Source organism: Phascolarctos cinereus, unplaced genomic scaffold (assembly GCF_003287225.1).
Source record: "Phascolarctos cinereus isolate Bilbo 61053 unplaced genomic scaffold, phaCin_HiC Scaffold_2;HRSCAF=192, whole genome shotgun sequence".
Taxonomy (NCBI): Eukaryota; Metazoa; Chordata; class Mammalia; order Diprotodontia; family Phascolarctidae; genus Phascolarctos; species Phascolarctos cinereus.
Window position 1 is genome coordinate 407,285,871 of NW_027555625.1, and position 22,465 is coordinate 407,308,335.

General features: G+C 40.2%; 1 protein-coding gene across 4 annotated transcripts in view; it reads right to left on the bottom strand.

Moving 5' to 3' along the window:
• FBXW11 (F-box and WD repeat domain containing 11) overlaps nt 1-22,465 on the bottom strand; it is an 86,098-nt gene that overhangs the window by 15,704 nt on the left and 47,929 nt on the right. For 3 of the 4 annotated variants that reach the window (XM_020992311.2, XM_020992309.2, XM_020992312.2), the window contains 4 exons: nt 17,949-18,011; nt 11,223-11,448; nt 4,967-5,153; nt 4,014-4,104 (listed from right to left, as the gene is read on the bottom strand). In XM_020992311.2, the coding sequence (XP_020847970.1) occupies nt 4,014-4,104; nt 4,967-5,153; nt 11,223-11,448; nt 17,949-18,011 (567 nt within the window). The remainder of the gene's footprint in view (nt 1-4,013; nt 4,105-4,966; nt 5,154-11,222; nt 11,449-17,948; nt 18,012-22,465) is intronic. The other variant, XM_020992313.2, reaches the window with a different exon arrangement.

A 22,465-nucleotide genomic window follows, 5' to 3' on the forward strand; every position in this document is an offset into this window, starting at 1 on the left:
GGCAAGGAATGCAACAATACAGAAGCAAGCCCAGAAAGACTAATCTCCTGTAGTTACAACCCTATTCCCATGGTAATGACCATACTGCCAGCTGTTTGATTCTTTCAGGATAACAGTATGTATTGCAATACTGCTGAAAGGATACTAATAGACACATTCTATTATTGACCAGTCCCATGATGTAGTCCACAGCAGTCCAAGAACCCAGTCATGGGCTGGCAGGATACACAGGTTACTGAGTATATAAGAATTGAAAATCATTACTGACCACCTCTCACTGGATGAACTGAATGCAACAAACAAACAGCTCTAAAACCTGTCAGGCATCTACAGTATTTCTCTGCCCCACGTGGCTTTTAGGCCAGTGTTAGGCCTAAAAGTCTACTAGTGTCTAGTCTACATGCTCTTTTCCTTCCCTGTTGAGGTAATTGGCCAAAAATAAGAAACCAAGGCAAAGCTGTGGATACTAAGAGACCAGATATAATACTGTCTGTGCTGATGCTAACCACAGAGAACATCAGGGCATTTCCACAATAAGTATGGACTTCAAATGGAAATAACTTGTCATCTAAGCCAGGGGAGGATGAAATAATAGGTCATATATAGGAGCACATTGTAATTCTGTGGACACCTGCCATTTTGCTTAGATATAATGTGGTGTGGCTACTGTGGGAGAATATTTCATGTTTTTGAGAACTTGTAAAATCCCCTTACCCTGTGCAAATTTTCAAAATACTGGGAAATAAGCCATAATACACAGAATATACAGCAGCATTTAAATTGGCAACAGAGTGAAAACAGATGTGTGAGTATGGAGAAATAACATTATTTTTAGAAGCCTAAATACAGCTGAGTGGGTGGGCAACTTTCAGCATTTTCTAACCAGGACAATGTTAATACCAAATTTGCAAACCACAAAAAAGCTCCCCACTTTCACCATATAAAATGTGGTCTACTGAAAGGTGCAAAGCAATGTGCTACTATTTCACCTATGGTCTATCTTAAGGACAAAATTTCAAATAGTTACCTAATCTGGACAAAAGGTGGGGAACAGGACTAGAAAGAAGATTTTGACCCTTGTGCCAAAAAAAAGAAAAAAAAATAGGTTCAAGAGGTCATTGACTTGTGTGGTTAAATTAAAGAGTCAAAACTCCCCCCAGAATGCTCAAAGAATCTGGGTCTCAGGGAAGAAAATGGCTACCATGTTCAGGGCATGACCTAAGGTTTTTGGAAAAATTTGTTGGGATTCAGAGGCCCTGAGAGTCCATCGTGAGTGACAGAAAATCTTTCAGTGATAGATAAGAGGAAATGTAAGAATGCAGAAAGGCTAAGAATTGGTGGTTGGTGTCCAAATTCTTCAATTCCTCACATCTTTTGGTTTGAAGTGATCAATATTCAATTTTACCATAGAAACAGGGAATATCAGAGCTGGAAAGAGCCTGGGTGATCATTCAGGCCAACCCCATTCACTTCTCAAATAAATGAGAGTTGGTCATGATGGAAAACACCAGCCCTCTACTGTATCCTTAAAAGTTGTAGAGAAGGAATTCCAGAGCTAAGATTTACCCTTTTCTGCTTTTTGGAAAGCCAAACCTGAACCATTCTCCTTCCTCCCTCATCCCAATGAACCGAGGCTGGGAAACATGAGAAAATTTTTAGAAATTTGCCAAGCTGAAAAACCAATATAAAGCAATATGTATACACAACCAAAATAAACAATATAAAATAGAATGAACAAATAACAGAGGGAACCAAATCTAGATGCTTCTACCTTTTTAGAGTATTTTCTCTTCTGTTTGAACTAAAACTTAGTTGGTTCATTTAAATACAAACCTCTTATTCAACCAAGGCATTAACCAAGTTAAAAATGTGTATGGTTTAGAAAAAGACACTTAATATGACTTATAGTCAGGAAACAGACAATACTGTTAACTCCCAATGTTTTACTTTCTCCATCTCTTATGCATTAACTGATTTTGAAAAAAGAGCAGTTAACAAGTCTCGGAAGGTGGTTCTCAAAGTCTTTTGGTCTGTGGAACCCTTAGGTCTATCTCTGTCTCTCCCTATCTGTCTGTATTCTCTCATAGACATACATACAAACACAATACCATTTACCCAAATGCCACTTGTCTGAGCAAAACAGCCTAATAAAAAATAGGAACCACACTGCCTTAATTGTAACACAAATAAGGGGCATTATATGTGTAGATTCATCCGAGAAACCAAAGCGTAGAAATTATCACTAATTCTATAGGAGAACCACCCCAAAAACCACCTGGAGTCACTTTGTGGACCACCAGTGGTTGTCCCCAGACTGCACTTTGAGAACCACTGGGCTAGACCACCGTGCTGGTCTGGAGTTCTGCGCAAAGAGAAGAATCAGTCAAACTGGGCTCTACCCCTCGCTCAGTCTCCTCTCACATCTTGACACTGTTTCCTCTGGTAACTTTAAAATGTTATTTCAGCCTGTAGAAAGCTCATGCAGCTCGAAGCTTCACAGCCAATGACGTCTGTCAATCCTGCTTACAGGAAAAAATGGGTCGGGCCTATGTTGTATGTGGGGTGGGGGAACTTAAATAGCAGTCGAATCGCCAAGCTGGACTCAAGATTCTTCCAGAGAACTTCTGTAGCGATTGGCTTTGGCCATCACTCTTATCCTAACAACTACGGTGATTTAAAAAAAAAAAAGTCAAATAAAATCTGGAAAATCCTCATAAAGACTGCTTAAAGAAACAGCATTCTAAAAGGGCAAGAAATAGTGTTTCTAATGATTGCGCACACCTCGCATAAAGGGAAAATGGCTGTCAACTGCAACAAAGGGGGACGGAGCTGGGAAAGGGGAACCTGCTGAATCAAGGCTGAAAAATTATCGTCCATGTCTTGGCTAATACTGTTGGTGCTTCTTTCCTAGGTTTGACCCTGAAACCAGATGAATTCATTCTTAAATTTTATTACTGGCATAGTAAAGGTTTATAAACATTTAACCCCCATTTAAAAGTTACTTTATAACTCATAACTAAAAGTGGCAAAATATTCAAAACAAGGATTTGTATCTTAAATGATTTTATTCCAGGCACACTCATATTTACCATAACGGAATGATTCCATTAGTTCACATCTGCCTTAAAAACCTCAAAAACACATGTTACTCCTTTAATGAATTTTGGCCCAATAACTTTTATGTCCATCACCTGGGGGAGAGGATTACTTCACATTTGGGAAACTGAGCATAGCTTTATGGTTGATACTGCATTACCTGACTAAAGCCAAGCTTTTCTGCCAGGGAGGAAATGCTCAAAGATCCCTGACCCGCCAACAACACATGTGAACGAGTTAATGAGAAAAGGCTGCACACGTCTGTCCCAGTTCAAGGAAACGAGCTCAATAATAAAAAGGCACCTAATTAGAACACACGAGCAGTATCAAACATCTTCAATGTTTCATGTCAAGTTTACAGAGTCTTACCACTTTGGGTAAATCACACTCAAATAACTGAAAGGTCTATGTGTTATGAGCACTCTTTAAAACCCACTTTGCAATAGCTTGGAATCACATGTGAGTCATTTCCATGGAAAAAAAAGAGAGAGAAATTTAAAGAAGAAGCTGTGACTTTTTTCCTCTGGCTCATGAAAAACCACTCCATTACATGAATGGCTTGGAAATTTAAAACTATGTTCTTACCTAGAAAAGGCACGCCCGGGAAAATCTGATTTTGTGGAACATTACCAAATGTGAAAAAACAGTTGATTCTGTAAAGCCTGTCACAGCTTAAAGCAAAATCCAAAGTCACTTTACATTACAGAAATGTTAAATTATCTTTTTACAAAAGGGATGCCACTCTGAGGAATAGTAGCATGCTACGGTCATGTTTGACACATTTTATTGACGAGCCTAAATAAGCTAGCTGCTATCTCCGTAATTGTTAACATAACACACAAGAATACATCAAAGAAACCATTTGAAAACAGGATACTAACAGTCCACAAAGGAGGAAAACAAAATCATAGAATTACCTCTATATCCTGGATAATTTTTGGGTACAGTGACCTATAAAATGAATTGGGAGGACCATCTGTAGGTCTGTTTTTAAACAGGTACTGATCCCTAGTAAACAAACAAAACAGAGATTACATTTTTTTGCACACAACAGACATAAAGTTACTAGAGTTGTATCCCTATTAAGATTAGTATTGTCTTAATAAGTTATTACCATACTATTCTAACAATTGCAAAGCAGAATTTTTTTAAAAAAACACAAATTTTTATTTTTACACACAGAACCCTCTGAAAAAATTTCTCTTCCTTTTTTCTGAGGGTACTTATTCTACAAATATATTGATCCAGACGTTCATCTTAAGTACCTTTTTGAATCAGACACTATAAAAAGAGCTGTGTAGATCAGAGTATGTGGCTGCTGAGTTAGTGATATTCCTTCAGGCCAGGGAAGTGTGGAAATTACCTAACCAAACTGACTTTTTGTGCTTAACTGGGCAAAGGATTTAAAATCCACTGATAAACCCAAAGCCTCATTCAAACCAACAGTTTTCCCTTTAACACCTGTTCCCACAAATCTCCTTCGCCTTCTGGCCCAATTCTGAAGCACAACCAATAAGTTACAAAATGTAGTGATCTGGCTTCCGCTTCTTTGTTCTAACTTTGAAGAGAGGGTGCTATTGATTTCTCTGCCCTAAAATAATAAGCAAAACATAACACGAAATGTCAATAAAGAGCTAAATAACTGAAAGTTGGCCCTTTCATCCAAATGATACTAAATATTAAGATTAATTGAAAGGCAAATGAAGAGTTAAAAAATGTTTTGATGAAAGTATACCCCAAACCCTAATTCACAATTTCACTTTGCTTAAACAAGGCATCTAATTTGTACAGATATTTTCTTGGAGAGTAGTATGTAGGCAATATTTACTTGGGACCCAAATAAAATAGCGCCTGTTACAGAAAAACTTACCATGCTCTTCTTTCTGAAAGTCCCTTCCAGAGTGGATCAGTTCGTACCATTCTTTCAATCAATTTCTTCCAAAGCATTCCTTCAGAGATCACGCGCTGCCATTCTTTACACACCAATTCTGCCGCACACAGAGATCTAGCATCCAGATAAGACAGGATGTTTTCTGCTATGTGATCTAAGCCTTGCTCTACAGAAAGGAAAAAAAAAAAAGATGAGAAAACAGGAGAGAGAGGCATACATGTGTCAGCTTTGTTTGTGTTTAGTAATGATGACTAAAAACTTGAGAGTATTAGTTGCATGTTCTCATAGTTAAAAAGAAGAAATAAATAAATCTGGCTCAAATTACAATGGAGGAACAATGCCAGAAGCCTGTTGCAGGTGGGAGGGGGTTCAGGGGGGAGTGGAGAAGAGAAACCTTCTTTCATTCTTAAATATGAAATCATGGTGATTGCTACATGGGTGAGCATTAAGACAGCAGACCAGTTGCAATCACTACTTTCCACATTTTAAAAAATGTTCATTGAATACTTAATTATGTCAGACAATCTATTAACCTTTAAGTTGTCCCTACCCTCAAGGAGTCTAATTGGAAAGATAAGGCACATCAAAAAGGTAACAAAAAAAAAAACCAAAACCAAAACACCAAAAAAACAAGAGTACATGGTGGAGAACAAGGTGTAAGAAGACTAGTAAGGCGGGGGCAGTTTATGAAGTGCTTCAATCACCAAACAAAGGAATCTTTTGGATCCTGGAGATGAAAGGGAATTATGAGAGTTTATTGAGTAGGGAGGTCACATGGTCAGACGTGTGCTTTAGAGAAATCACTTTGATAGCTGAGTGGAGGATGGAATGGAGTGAAGAGAAACTTGTGGGAAAATAGTCCAGGTGATGAGGGCCTGCCCCATACAGTGGCAGTATCAGAGGAGAGAAGGGGATTTATGCAGAGATGGGAAGGGAAAATCAACTGTTACTCAATTTTGTCTTTCTGTTCTAAGTGGTTACAATAGAGTGCTTGGAACAGAGACAGCACTTAATGTTTGTTGAATGAATGAATGAATGAATGAATGAATGAATGACTAGCCCACAGAACAATAATACTACTTGCTAGGCATTATTGCTAAGTAGAGTGAATCCTGCTACTCCTCTCGTCCTGTATCCTGGTGGGCACTGACTTCCTCTCCTCTCCCTCCTCAGCTCTTTGCAATCTGGATTCCAATCTCTTAGCTGCTAAATGTCACGTTCTTTTCGTGGTCTTCATTCTTCCTGACGTTTCTGTTGTATTTGATATTGTCGATCAGCAAGTAGGGACAACTTCACTATCTGTATTTGCATTGCCCCAGTGCCTAGCACAGTACCTAGAACATGATGGGCCCTTGCTGATGAATACTCCAAACGGGGCGGGGGGGGGGGGCCCATGCGCACATGCACATGTGGCCCTCTAGGTCCTCAAGTGCAGCCCTTCCACTGAACTCTATTCTTCGGGCCACATGTGGCCTCGAGGCTGCAGGTTCTCCACCCCTGCTCCATACAAACCAAGGCTTACGAGAGAGAAGTTCTAGTCTAAGGGGAAGAGGGCAACGGTGACAAGAGCATTCTTCAAAACAAAATCAGAACGTATCTTTGAAAATACATGAATCGGGTACTGATTCAATTGATGGCATCTGGAAATGGGAAGGCTCCACAGCTAAGGGAATTAGTGGCATTTTCCCTGCCAAATCTGTTTGTTTTTTTGGCTTTTTTTGCAGCGTTCATAAACTACATTTAATTTGCAGATAGCTAATGCCTGTAGAGACTCCCCAAAACAGTTTTTTAAAAAGGCAGGAGACAAAGTAACTTTATGAAGCTGTACCATGAAATACATTGCATAAAAACCTATGTTTAATATGATAAGAAAAGAAAGAAAATCAGTACTTGCATTTCTCTGTTCAGCTCCAATAAAGAGTTTACTCATGGAACCTTTCCCCTGAAATGGCTCAGCTTTCATGTTGGGGCAACATGATGGGTGGATAGGTGGGAAGAAACTATGGGGAAATGGCTGACATTCCATCTGACAGGCTGCAGGTAGCAGACTCCCTGGGTCAAAAAGGTGACTTCCCACACTAGATGAAGAGATCTTTGTCTCAATTACTAGGTCATATCACACAGCACTGAGCAGAAGGCGTCCTGGGCAAGAAAAGATCATACTAACAATCAACAGCGGCAACCTCCTTCAGAGCAAGGAACCACATGACTAGGCACTGCCTGTTATTGTGGAGTGTTTATTCCTTCACATGTGAACAAAAGATTTACATTTGGAGGACGGGAGAAACCGCCCAGTCCCCAAGGAGAACAGCTACTCCACAGGCATCTGGGGACACCTTCAAGGCCCACTGACCTCACCAGAGGGGCCCAAAAGCTCCGCAGCCGCTGTGCTCTCTTGGATCCACTCTGTGTTGTGGAGTGGGGTTGTGCCCCAGGTGGGCAGTGCCCAATTTGCCTGTAATAAAAACCCTTTGAGGTGCTAAAATTAAGCACTTTCCTAAGTAACAACATCTGGCACTCATCACTGTGTCATTCGGTTTTTTTCCCCGCAAGGCAGCAAAATGACAGCATCACGGCCTGGGAAAATGAGGCAGTAATACCGCGCGAGATGCTGAAGCAGTGCCGCTGCTGTTGATTACTGGCACCAGATGAGGGTTTGGAAGAATTTCAATAATAAATTAAAACAATTAAAATGCAAAGATTTCAAAGCTTAATATGTAAATAACACTGTGTCAAAATGAAACTCAAATGGGCAATGTCAGTTCAATGCCCTTGACTAAAGCTAGGTATAAAGCAGCTGCTTAGATCATATAATTACAAAAAAATTTATTATTTTAGAAACACATTTCAAAGAACTGTGGTGGAGTGCTGCACTACAGAAAGCAGCTTCAAAGACGCCCTGCCCTCCCTGCCCTGTGCCTCGGTCACCCCCCCCTTTCTCAGACATTTTAAAAGGCATCTTGGGGTAGTCATCTTGCTGTGAAATTCAAAATTGGGAACACTCAACTTAACATAAATGTGTTCAAATAGCAACATTCTATTGTTAGATCCATCTAAACCTGGAATAAATTAACCCAAGAATTAAGGCAAAGGCATAAAGGCACTCGTGCCAAAAACCCCACCATTTCTTTCTATCAAATAACAAGTAGAAACGGTTGAGAATCATCATCGAAAACATACCTCTCTGAAGCTGCAATAAATCAGGATGGAAAATACTAGGCAAGCAATCACAAACAGCCTAGCAATAAATCTCATTACCTTTGGAGAACCAGGTGTTTCTTTCTTGCACTAACTGGCCCTGGACCCTGCCCCCGGACCCTGCCCCCCTCCCACTGCTCTGACTCTTCCATATCTCCCACTCCCCCTTGCTCCATCCTGTCTTAAGCACAGCCCTGACATCTGCTTTATATCCCTCCTCTGGGTTCAGGCAGAAGGATAAGACAGTGGCTAGGTGGGTCAGTAATTTTAAGATCCTTTCTTTGCTGATATACCTTTGCCGATATACACAAATTGAGTAATTTGTGTGCAAAACCTTATCACCTCTATTTAAAGTATAATCTGCCTCTCTTTCAAATGGCATACACTTTTCTTTTAATAACAGTTCTTGCTAGCCACAAACTTAGCCTGCAGAAATTGACATTGCAGACTAAACATTTACCATGATTTTAAGAAAAGCATACCATAATTATCACTTTTCCACCAAACCAAAAGGGAGCCAGAGACCACAAACATTTTCCATTTTCCCTGTTCTGACAGGTATGATATTCAGACTGAGCATTAACAAGCCAAAGTTATGAAGATCATTTATATAAAATTAATCATTTTCACAATAAAAAGTCTAGGTTTCATATCCATTTCAATAAACTTTAAATTCAAGTTTGAGACTGTCAGTAAAATCTAAAAATCACAGTGGGATAAAGATTAGCAAAATCCCCCAACACGATGTTAAACGCAAATATGAACATACACATGGACACATTTTTCTCCCTAATATTTTGAAGGCATGGTCTTGTACCAGGGCCAAAACTGTGCTAAAGAAATAATGCCAGTTTTAATCCAAGTCTACTAGACACTAACACGATCAACTTGGCCAGCTTGTCCTCCACAATTAGATACATATGTGCACTATATAGTAATGTGTATGCATACATATATCTTCAGATCAAATCCTATTAAAACAAATACCATTACAACAAAAACATCTGTATAATGAAAAGATTTCCACTTCTTATCCTAAAGCTCATTTATTTCCAATACTCAATACCACAAAATTCCAGTTCAACAAAAGAATTCAGATAGTGCCTTGGAGTTACGATGGAACCTGACCTGCGTGTGATGACCTTTACTATATTTATATACATAACCACTGGTTGGTTCAGCCCTGTGTCTCTTAGATAGAAACAATCCCTGAGAGAAGGGACCATCTCTAAACCTATACTCTCCACATACTAGGCTAACCGCAACACTGCCACCTCGTGGACACTTAATAAATACAGTGTTACTCCGTTGACATCCTGAAAGTCTGGAAAAGCAAAACAACGTAACTTTGCCCAATGCAGGAAGAGGCACAACCCTGAATAATTGAGCAGACCCTTCTGGCAACAAATTCAACCAAACTCTACCTTCCACTTATAGAAGAAGGTTGGAGGGAAGCGGGGGAGGGGGGGTAGAGGATGAGGGCGGAAGAGAAAGGTCACAGTTTTGCTCTTCCAGGGAAGGATTTAGAAATGTGGCAGGTAACATTGTACTTTAAGAAAAGGAGTAGAGAGTATTTTTTTCACTCCAAGCACCTCAGCGGCTTAAACACCTCATACTGAAATCTGTTAGAAGGATGAAGGGTTTGGAAATCCAAGAGTCAGCATATTGTGAGGCATGCCAGAGTTAGGGCCCCCAGGCCTTACGGGTAGTGGTCCCAGAAGCCTACTGAAGCTAGCACTCGAGCTCAGTCCCTTGGGTCCCAGAGTCCAGGGATTCTAGTGACCACAGAGAGACTACCCACACTTCCAAGTGGACTCTAAGTATCACAATGCAGCTCTGGTGTGAAAGCAGTGGCTAGCCATAATAACACTGTCTCGGGGCAGCTTGGTGGCACAGTGGATACAGCACCGGCCCTGAAGTCAAGAGGACCTGAGTTCAAATTGGGCCTCAGACCAAACACTTGACACTTCCTAGCTGTGTGACCCTGGGCAAGTCACTTAACCCCAAGTGCCTGAAGAAAAACAATAATAATAATAATAACAACAACAACAACACTGTTTTTGCCTCAAGTACTAATTGCTTTACTACCCCCAAGCTTGGGATGGAAGCTGTAAGACTACTTTATGCATGGACCAATATGGCCACTGTCCTGAATCTTTCAGCCTGTAACATCCTCCTCTGAAGGGACATAAGATGCTCAAAGAAACTGAGCCACTGAGCCCCAGCCAAACTTGAATCCCTTTATCAAGGAAGCTCTTAAACTTTTTACACGGAAATAAGCATTCTGAACTCTGGAATCATTTTAATAAGTCCAAACAAGAGACTGAGAGAAACCTGACACTAAAACACAACTTTTAGGCCCAAATTCTGATACAGCTCATCTGGAGACATTAAGACTTGTGAGCACGTGTTTGCCTATGGGCCTATTTTCATTGGTGTGAAAAAATATCTCCCAATGCATACTTCCCAATCACTAATTTGTACTTTGCCTCACAGAGCTGCCTGGGGCCTTGTGAGATTAACTGGCTTGCTCATCATTAAGCTGCTAATGTCTCAGGGGCAGGGCCACTAGGTGGCATAAGAACGCCAGGCCTGGAGTCAGGAAGCCTCATCTTTCTGGGTTCAAATCTGCCTCAGACATTTTACCAGCTGTGTGACCCTGGGCAAGTCATTTAACCTTGTTTGCCTCAGTTTCCTCATTTGTAAAATAAACTGGAGATGGAAACGGTATGCCACTTTGGTATTTTTGCCAAGAAAACCCCAAACAGAATCACCAAGAATTGGACACAACAACAATAATTACTGAATGTTTCAGAGGCAAGAATATTGGCATCCAATATTATATGGTTCATAGTTACTCATACGTTAGTCACAGATAAAATTACCTAAAACACAGTATGTATTATGCTTGATTTAACTTTCTCTAATTTTTCCCATATTAAAATATAAATGTAAATGGCATTAAAACTGGGAAAGATTTTAACACTAACTCACACTGCAAAACACAGAACTTTTCAAGACACAAATATATACTTACCTGGTAAAGCAGTGATGAAGTCCCGTTGCAACATGGGCTTCAGGTAAGAGTTAATATGTCCATGCTGATAATGACACATTCGTGAAATCAGATGCTCCACAAATTCAACCTGATCTGATTCAGACCACTGGTCAAAATACTTAATACACAAGTCCTTTTCTTTTTGGTAATTTCCTTCAGATGGTCGCTTCCTGGAGACTATCACAGATGATGTCCCATTACTTATCTAGTTTAGAAAGACAAAAATCATCATGATGAGTAAACCGCCAGTTGTTTAAAGCAACTTCTCATATGATCTAAATTATTTCAAAGAATAAGCAAACATATACATCCATCCCTCAACTTAATAAGATAGTGCACCCAAAAGTTTGTGAGGAAAATCTGTGAGCCCAGAGCTAAAATACCATGAATACTTATACAACACTTTCAAGTGAATGAATCAAAAAGCATGCTTACTAAATGCCATGCAGGAGCTGGAAATCCCTGCCTACAAGCAGACTGTATTTTAAATGGGGGAAACAACAGAGAGGGGAGTGGTAGCCAGGGAGAGGCATCAAGGAGAATAGATCAACAAACCCCATTAAGGAATAATGAGAAGATCGTTTTCCAGAACTAGAGGGAGGAGTGAGGAAGGTGTGGCAGTGGGTGGAGAGGCAGGGGAGGAGGTGATTGGAAAGGAGGCAGTAAAGTCAAGCAGGACTAGGGCTTTCCTGAAAGTGTTCTGGGATGGGAAGTCGCCAATCAGAAAAGTGGGACCTCTGGATAAGAGGAAGAGGAAAAACAAGACCTTTTCTTCCTCCTTTTTAATACAAAAGTGTCATCATCATGTAATAAATTCAATTACACATGACTTATTTGTAAGCTCAAAAGTAAATGATCAGACTGGAATAATAAATAAACCTCAAAATGCTGACATCGAAGCAGATGTGATGATGGTTGGTTGTGAAATAATTTCAAGGTGGGTTACGGCAGTGGTGATGAAAAGGAAGTTTTTATTGTCTCATAAGAATCATCAGAGTTGAGAAGAGAAAATTCAACTCCAACCCCAATCCATCTTCTAATTAGGGTTAATCAGTCTGATTGTAAACACTGGAAGCTTAAAAATCTACCACCCTTTTGGCTAGAACCCTTTCCAGGATGGGGAAAGGGAAGAGGGGAAGAAGGGAGAACAGAGAAGAGGGGTTGCAAATCCTCTCTGGTCTGAGAAGGAAGACAGACCCAACACTTGGGGAATATCTAGACTGAGAGGGGAATTCAAAAAAAAAAATCTCACACAGAATGGTATGATATAGACCCTGGTAGTATGTATGTATGTATGTATGTATGTATGTATGTATGCATGTATGTATGTATGTATGTATGTGTGTGTGTATACACATGGGTGTGTATGTGTATATACACATGGGCGTATATGTGTGCATACACACTCTCTTAATGTATGATCAGAGGCAGAACTTAGAAAATTTTAGAGATCTGTCTACCAAGAATATTGTTCACCAACAATAGCAATTTATTAATTACAGCAAAATAACTACTTACAACTTGAAATTAAAGGATGATAAAACAGTTTGGTCATTGTGTTGAGAAATGTCAGGCATCCATAAATCAAACTATGAATATATATATAAACACGTCTAAAATAGTTTAATACTTATTGAGAAGCAGCTAGGTGGTACAATGGTTGGAGCAATGGGCCTAGAGTTACTAAGAGCTGTAAAACCCTAAGCAAACCAGTAAACCTCTGGTTGCCTCAGTTTCCTCATCTGTAAAAAAGTAAAAAACCTAGGCTCAGTAGGGTTGTAAGGATCAAATGGGATAATAAATATTAAAAAAAAAAAGCCTTGAGCATACTGTCTGCCACACAGGAGCTATGTAAATAGGTGCTAGACTCAGGTTTAAAGAAATCTGAATTCAAAATTGCCTCAGCTATCAGTTAGGTGACCCGCAGCAAGTCAGTTACTGTTAGGATCAAATGGAATAACACAGGTAAAGCCCTTTGCAAAACTTAAATTGCTATATAAGTGTTAGCCATGATATTATTAAGTGCCTTGCCCAAGGTCACAAAGCAGTAAGCAGCTGCTTACAGAGATTCGAACCTGGTTCTTCTGACTCCAAATCCAGGCCCTTTGCACTATACCTCACTGCTTTTCAAAACTGACCTTGTGTGTAGGACTCATACCTATGCCAGAAATTCCCATAAGGTTAAGCCTAATGTTTTAAGTCAAATCTGCACACCTGGCTTTTCCTACATTCTAGCCTCTGTTCAGCTCTCATTATAACCATTTCTGTGACCCTGAACAACTGTTTAACTGTCTGGACCTCAGTTTCCCTATTGGTAAAATAAAGAGATTATTCTAGATAATGCCCAAGTTCCCTTTCCAGTTCTAAACCGTATGAAGCTTTTATGCCTCTACAAGTGCACTGGACCCCATTCCTTCCCGGCTTGTCCAGCAGACGGCATCCCAGAATTAATCCTAAGGCATTAGTGGCAATTGTACATACAGTAGATAGAGGCTGGGCCTGGAGACCGGAAAACTTGAGTTCAAATCCAGCCTCAGACACTTATGAGCTATGTCTGGGACAGTCACTTCACTTGTTTCTTTCAGTTTCTTAAACTATAAAATGGAGACAATAGCACCTACTTCAACTTCACAGTATTGTTGTGAGGATTAAATGAAACAAGATTTGTAAAAAGTGCTTAGCACTGAGCCTGGTATATAGTAGTTGCTATATAAATGCATATTCCCTTCCCATAATGCACCCCCCACCTCCTCTCAGATTTTTTCCCACAGCCTTCAACATCTTCCCATCCTTCAAAACGAATCCAAACCTCCCTTAACCTCTGCTCTCCCCTCAGGCTACCCATCCTCTAACTCTTTCTCAACCCAACTCCTAGAAAAAAGTTGGGCCTGTGCTCATTGCTTTCATCTCCTTTCCACCTCAGCCCTTTACAATCTGGTTTCCCACTTCATCCTTCAACTAAACTCCCCCCTCCTACGTTACTAATGATACCCAGGTATAGCACAGGGCCTGGCACATAGTAGGTATTTAATAAATGCTAGCTGACAGACTCAATTACCAAATCTGATAGTCTTTTCTCAGGCCTCATCTGGCCCTATTTATCTGTCGCATGTGACACAGCTCACAACTTTCCTCCAGAGTCCTCTCTCTTCTCTAGATGTTCCTAACACTGCCCTCTCTCTGTTAACCCTCTTATGCCTGCCTGACTACTCCTTTGTCTCCTTTGACTAATCAGCCTTATCACACCCTCAGACTATGGGTGTTTCCCAAGGTTCAGGTCCCAGACTGTCTTTCCCCCTCTCTTTATACTCTCTCTCTTGGTGATCACAGCAGTTCCCATGGACTTAATCATCTTCTCTCTGTGGATGATTTACAGATCTACAGATCCATCTCTAGTCTCTCCCTTGAGCCAAATTCCTGAATCATCAATTGCCTTTTGAACATTTCAAACTAGATGTCCCAGAGACATCTCAAACTAGACACAACCAAAACTGAACTCATTACCTCCTCCTTCCCTCCTCCTGCCTTCTTCCAGACTATGCTATCTATGTCAAAGGCACCACCATCCTTTCAATCTTCAGGTAACCTAAGCATTTTCCTCTTCACTACTTCACATATCCAACCATTTGCCCAACTGTGTCATTTCTACCCTCATGATCTCTCTTGCTTTCAACCAATACCTTCTCTCAACCCACCACAGCTACTGCTTTATCATGTCTCTCCTGGATGAGCAATGGCCTCCTATTTTAGTCTCCCTGCCTCAAGTTTCTCATTTCTATTCCATCCTACACACTGCAGCCAAAGGAACTATCCTTATCTACGTCTCACTGTGTGACTTCCTCTATCCCAAAGCAATTCCAGTGGCTCTATTGGCTCTAAGATAAACTACAAACTCTGCTGTTTAGCTTTTAGAGCCTTTACAATCTGGCCCCAACCTATCTCCCCAGCCTTACTGGGCATCCCTCCCCCATTGTGATCCATCCAAAATGGCCTCTCTGTTTCCACACACAGAGACTCCCACTTCCATGTCTACGCCTCTGCACTGGCAGAACCACATGACTAGAATGCACTCCCTCCTTACCTCCAGCCTTAGAAAGTCTCTCTATTCCTTTAAGATGCATGTTGTACCGCAGCCTCTCCAAACACCTCCTGCCACCCCCAACCTGCCCCTAAACTACTCCGAATGACCTCTCCCTCCCCTCTCTTGTTTGTATTTATTCACTTCATAGCTCCATAAATACATATGCATACATACATATATATTTGTATTTATTCACTTCAAATTTATGCTGTGCTTATTTATATATGTACTTGTCTCTCTTGCTAAAATGATACTTAATAAATGCTGACTGATTAATTGATAATAGAAGCTACTAAACAACCTTGGAGGAGATTTTAGTAGCAGCTAACTAGAAATACTTGGATAAAATCATTAGTGCAAAAAGAATTTTAAATAAGTATCTTTGTATTTGAACTGCTCTATCAAAATACTTGTCTAATTCATAAAAGATGTAACTTTCAAACTGTAACTGTTGCTGATACTGCATTGAACCTTTCTGAACTTTTATGTGGAAATATAGATCCCATATTCTTTCCAAACATTTTTAAAAAACAATCCTGAAGTCAACTGCTTTTCTACAAGCACACATAAACTATTTCCCCTTTCCCCTCCCCCATATCTCAATTATTTATATCAGAAGAGGATGAGGAAGAACATAAAATTTTATAGAGATCTAGAAAGAGTTTCCCTTAGGTATTAGGACCTTCATCAAACTAATTTTAAAGTACGTCCAGAAAGACCCTAAAGGGCTTAACAAGTCTATCTTTTGTTTCTACTAAAGAGGAATACTCTTAAATCATCCCAGAGAGGAGATATCTGTTAAAGATAGTCAGAGGAAATTCATAGATCTACAATGATAAATGTATATGCCTAGACTTAATGATGAGTGTCCATCTGGTATCTAGTGCAGTGGTCTCCAGTAAATCAGAGGATGCATTGTTGTAATATGGGGGGAAAAAAATCGATGGACTTGGTGACAGGAAATGAGTGGGTTTGAATACCAGCTCCTGGTACCTACTTAGACAAGTCACTTTAAATCCCTGAGTCTGGCTTTCTCCATATATAAAAATGGAGATAATAATATTTAATATTACCTACTTCACAGGACTGTTGAAATTCTGAAAGTGGTATGTATATATGAATTATTTTTCATCATTATTAGGGTTATCTCACGAACCATGTTTGGCTGTATGAGAGAACATTTCTTTCACTACAGAATTTATTAGAGACATTTCTAGTACTCTATTACATCTGCAGGTTTTATTTTCCTTCCCTAGCATGAGGAAAGGAAGGACTCAGTGGTACCAGGTACCACCAGAGGGTAGCATGGAGCTGATAATTAAAATCTTTTGTGTGGTGAATTTAAAGGACAGATAAGTCTCATTTTTAGAACAACCATTCTAAAATCAGATAGGTGAGATAATCACTTAAATCCCTAGTAGTTTTAGTATGTTTTAATGTTTATTAGCTATTTGACTAGCTGAGTAAGAGCTAAAATGATCGAAACTATTGTTAACTAAAAAACCAATCAGAAATGAAGAGAAAATACCTATGAAATTAAAATATAAAAATAAGGGGAAAGAATTTTCAGGAATATCAAATCTGAATTTTTCCACTTCATTTGGAGTCAGAAAGACCTGAGTTCAGATTTCAGCTCTGCTATTGACCATTTTGTGACCTTGTGCAAGTTACTCAACATTTACACACACACACACACACACACACACACACACACACACAACACACTCAACAAATAAAATGAAATGGTAGGGCAAGGTGACTTCTTGTCCTTTGTGCCCCTGAGATTCCTCTCAGCTCTAAAGCTGTTACCCTATAATCTTTCTAACAATTGTGTTGGTCTATTACAGCAGCCTGTTTCCCACATTTTATACTATGCCCTTTCTACTCTCACAAAATCCCTTTGGGTTTAAAATATTTTTTTTTGGTATGAAAGTTTGTGGCAGTGCTACATTGCTACAAATCTGCTTTCCTCATTTAAATTGTACAGAGCTCAGATTTCTTTTCTTGCTCATCTTATTTGTGATGAAGGATATTGTTTGTATGTGTAAACATGGGAGCATGAGCTAGGAATTCCAGTAACATGGGATTTCACAAAAGCCTCACTCACTCACACTGGAGTCAGAAACCTCTTTAGCTCAGAGTCACGACCAGAGCACTGGCACAAACAAGAAAGCTTCAAATAAGGAATAGGAAGAAAAGTATAAAAAGAAAGGGAATGAAGATCATAGGGGAAGACAGAAGGAGGAGGAGAAGCATGGTAAGTCAACGGCCCAAGTGTCACTTTCAATAACCATTTTCAGTGGCACCTGTGTCTATTTAATTAACAAGATCTATGAGAAAAAAATAAAATAAAATAAAATAAAGGTATATGGACAGAATATCTGAGGATATTACCAGCTGGACTGCTGAAAAACTCCAAAGAGTTTTTAACCAATCCTTAGGTAAGATGATAGATTTAGAAAAGGACAGAGATCATCTGGTCCAGTCCCCTCATTTTCCTAAACAAATGTGAATTTGGATATTCTCTTAAAATGGTAGAGTACAATGCAGAGAAAAGAAAAGCAAAAAAAAAAAGTAGGAGGACCAACTCAATTCACTATCTCATCTGTAAGCATTGCTCCTACCTGCCATAGTGTATTTTTCTTTGGGGACTCATCTTCATTCTGATCCTCCATAACTGACGTGTTCTATGGGAGAAAAAGGTTATTTTGATTATACTGAATTTTTCAATTCTAGACAGCTACTCATATCTACCGAGTCATTAATGTGAAAAAAAAAACACAACTGAAGTCAACAAGCATTTCTACACACTTTCCCCCAAAATATAAAGACAGCCAATCTGCCATTGCATATTCAGTTTGCAGCTAACACATGCCATCCAGCTTGGGGTTGGAGGAGAGGTGGGCAGGTTTGGGAGGCATGCTCATCTTTTATCATTCCTGGATTAGTAGTTCTGTCACCAAAACAAGCATACACTTCAATGCAGCGGTTTCAAGGCCGAGCATGCTCAGTTGACAGTAGATTGGTGAAGGGAGGGAGCTTTCCCTTAATCAGACTTTTATGGGCAGCAGCTAGGTGACTCAGTAGACAGCCCTTCCTGAATTTGACTCCTACCTCAGACTCTTACTGGTTCTATGAGCCTGGGAAAGTCATTTAAATTCTTAGCCTCAGTTCCTTCATCTGTAAAATGAGTACAATAATAGCGCCTATCTCACATGGTTGTAATGAGGATTAAATAAGATAGCAAGTTATAGATCTTAAGGCATAGATAATAAACTTATTACATGTTATCTGGGATTTCTGATCCATCCAAATGGATCTCACCCACAATTGGAAATGACAGTGCATTTTGGCGCCCCTTTTTAAGTCAGCCTTGTTTCCTCAGAATAGGTGTCACCACAGGCTAGGGACTATGTTCTTTTGTGTTGTCTTACAAGCACTGGGGGAAGAGGGGAGAGGGAAAGGGGCCCAAATCCATATTGGTACAGATAATGATAAGTTGGTTGAATTAATAGGTGTCAACCAATAACAGTCTAGTTTTCCTTGGTAGGGGAGTCATCGTTCTGTTCTATTTACAATAAAAATATTAGCTCTCTAATGAAATACTGTACGGTTGTGATGAGGCCCTTTAAAATCACTAAGGTTAGAAGGAACCTGAATAAATTTTGCAAGATGAGAAAGCCGGCCATGGCTCCTAGGTCATGAGGTTACAAGTAACTAGACGTCACCTAATCCAAAGGTGCCAAACCAGCTTCCAAGAGGCATTTTAACAAAAGGTGCTCCTCCTTCCTTTCCTCTGTCTCGTTCCAGAGTTACCAGTGATCTCTTAGCTGCCAAATCCCAAGGCTTTTCTCACGCCTCACTCTCAATGACCTCTCTGAGGCCCTTGACACTGTTGATCACCCTCTCCTGTTTCTCCTCCTGCCTTATGTGACAGCTCCTTCTCAGTCTCCTTTGCTGGATCTTCATACAGATCATGCTCTCTCACCATGTGTCCCTCAGAGTTCTGCTCTGGGCCTTTTTTTCTTCTCCCTCTGTACTACTTTACCAGGTGATCTCATCAGCTCCATTAATCACCTTATCTACGCTGATGATTCTCCAGTTTATCTATCCTGCCCCCACTAAGAGCTGACCCCCAATCTCCTATCTCTATCTTTCAGACATCTCAAACTAGAAGTCTAGTAGACATCTTAAACTCAATATGTCCAAAATAGAATGCTTATCTTTCTTCCAAACCCTCCCACTTCCTACTTTTCCAAATAAAGTAGAGGGTATCACCATCCTCGCAGTCCCTCAAGCTCACAACCTAGGAGTCCATCTTTCATTATCTCATACCTCCCCCACTACCACCACCATACTCAATCTGTTGCCAAGGCTTGAGGGCTTCATCTTTGCAACATCTCTTGAATACACTCCTTTTTCCCTTCTGACACTCTGGTGCAGGCCCTCTCACCATCTCACACCTGGACTATTGCAAGCCTGCTGGTGAGTCTGTCTACCTCAAGTCATCCCCGACTCCAATCAATCCATCCTCCATTTGGCCACTAAAAAGTGATTTTTCTAAACAGTAGGTCTGACCATGTCACCCTATCACCACTACAGATCAGATACAAAATGCTCTGTATGGCGATCAAAGCCCTTCATAACCCAGTACCCTCCTACCTTTCCAGCTTTCTCATACCTAACTCTCCCACCATGTACTCTTTGATCCAGTGACATTTGCTGCTTTGCTGTTCCATGAACAAGACAAATTCTCTGCACTGGCATTTTCTCTGGTTGTGCCCCATGCTTAGACCATTCCCACTCCTCGCCTCTGCCTATAGCCTTCCCTGGCTTCCTTCCTCTCTTCGACAGGAAGCCTTCCCCAACTTCTCTCAATTCCAGTGTCTTTTCTCTCCTAATGATTCCCTATTTACCCTGCATAGAGTTTGCTTTGTATATATTTGTTCCTATGCTGTCTTCCCCATAGATTTTGAATTGCTTGAAGGCAAGCATTGTCTTTTACCTCTTTTTGTAGCCTCAGTGCTTAGCACAGTAGGTGCTCAATAAATATTTGCTGATTGATTGAACAAAAAACAAAAATACAACAGAACATAGATAATGTTACTATCTGGTTTTCCAGGTCAGTACGCAGCCTGCAGGCTATATAAGGTATACAGTGGTCCCTGTTGTTGCTTGAGTTTGACATCACAGATCTAATCTAATCTCCTGTACAATGCAAGAATCCCATCGGCAATACTCAAGGACTAGGAAACCCTTTCCACTCGATAGCAGCTCCTTAACTGAAGCTTACTCTTTCGATGCTGGCCAAAATTCATAGTGTCGAGGGAATAGACCTTTACATAGCGCCTACTATGTGTCAGGCACTGTGCCAAACACTCTTTACGACCACCTCACTCCATCTTCACAACACTTCGGAATAGGGGCTGCCGTTCTCATCCCCATTCCCCAGCTGAAGTCACACAGCCAGCAGGTGTCCCCGGTGAGCACTTTATCCTCTGCACCATCTAGCTACCCATTAGCATTATGTGTAATAGCAATTCACTAGAGGAAATGATGTCCTTTTAGCTCTCAAAGGCCTTAATGCTATGGGCTCCGTACAGGTTCTAAACTAAAGCAAGGGCGCTGGATTTTGAAAGCAAAAGACTTGCATTTGAGTCTTTAATCTGTGCTACAATTAAGCAAGTTCTCCCCTCTCCAGACCTGTTTCCTCATCTACAAAATGAAGGGACCAGACCACACGGCCTCCTCGCTTTTACCTTCCAGGTCTAAAGCTATAATCCTATCACAGAGCATTCCTCAGTAGGCCCTCGCACCTAATTTAGATGCCAGCGCTTAGAAATTAACACATGGCATTATTCTATCTTGATGGATCTGTGACGACAGTATCCCATCACTCAATTTCCTTTCTTTTATGTTCATATTCCTTTCCTGTCTATGCTATGGACATCTTTGGTATTTTCCCCAAATAGTATTTTCCACTTGGTTCCTTCAAAACACCCAATATTTACTTTTGCTTCTCAGTTACCTTCTCATCATGCCAGGGTGTTAAATATCCATACCCCCTTATTAATACTCCTTTACAATTCTAACCTTAATCAAAACCACCTGGACACTGTTTCAGGACAGACAATCTACTCCGATGACCCCACTCACCATCTCACAACTTTCTAGATAGGTTCTTACTCCTAGATAAGGAGTTCTTAAATGTTTTTTGTTTCAGAATGCATATTTTTAAATGCATAAAATGAAAAACATAGGATTATAGAGGTTAGCGAAAATAAAGTTCTCTCATCCAAGAGCAGAGTCCCCTAGAAATCCATGCACAGATCCCAGTTTAAGAAGCCCTGTTCTAACCAAAATGCCCTTTGCCCTTCCCTGGTCATGATCACTCTCTGTCTATTGTTTCCCCTTATTAGAAGGTTAGCTTCTTGAGGACAATGATTATCTGCCTTTGCATTCTCAATACTTAGCCAAATGCCTTAATATAGTAAGTGATTAATAGTTTCTTAATTCAACCTATGACAAAAATCTTGACTGAATATCAATCATAGTATCATTTTCTCTCAAAAGGATTTCCAACAAACAGCACGGCAGGACTAGAGCCATATTTGGAAGTTACTCTTATTATCAAAAAATAGTTTCGTAGACTATGGAACAAGGAACTTGAATTCTTGAGAGGTATTTCTGGAAAAGGAAGGCAGGGAGAAGGCAAGTCATTCCTCAGTGAATAAAGGAAAAGGGAAAAGTTCTGTCCTAATTCTCACTCCCCAGGAGGGCTGTACCTTATTTATTTCTATATCCTTCCAATCCCATTTTATCTCTGAAGGCTTAGTAATTAAGAATTAAAGAAATCTCAACTGGACTTAATTAAATTCTATTTTGTAGAGAAATATTTAGGTACCATTCACACCTCTTTGGCTTATTTTATCAAGCCTTCCTAGCAGGTTGGCAATGAGGCACTCTCTATGCTCCTCCCTTCAGAATTGCCGTCTGGAAAAATATCAGGCCACAATACACACCCAGCTCTCTTGTTTTAGTTTAAGTGTCAAGAGGAAAGGAGGAAATTGTCATGGAAAATATAGTAAGGGACCGGACCGAATTTATTCTCTACACAGGTTAACTTTCTCAGCTTGAAATG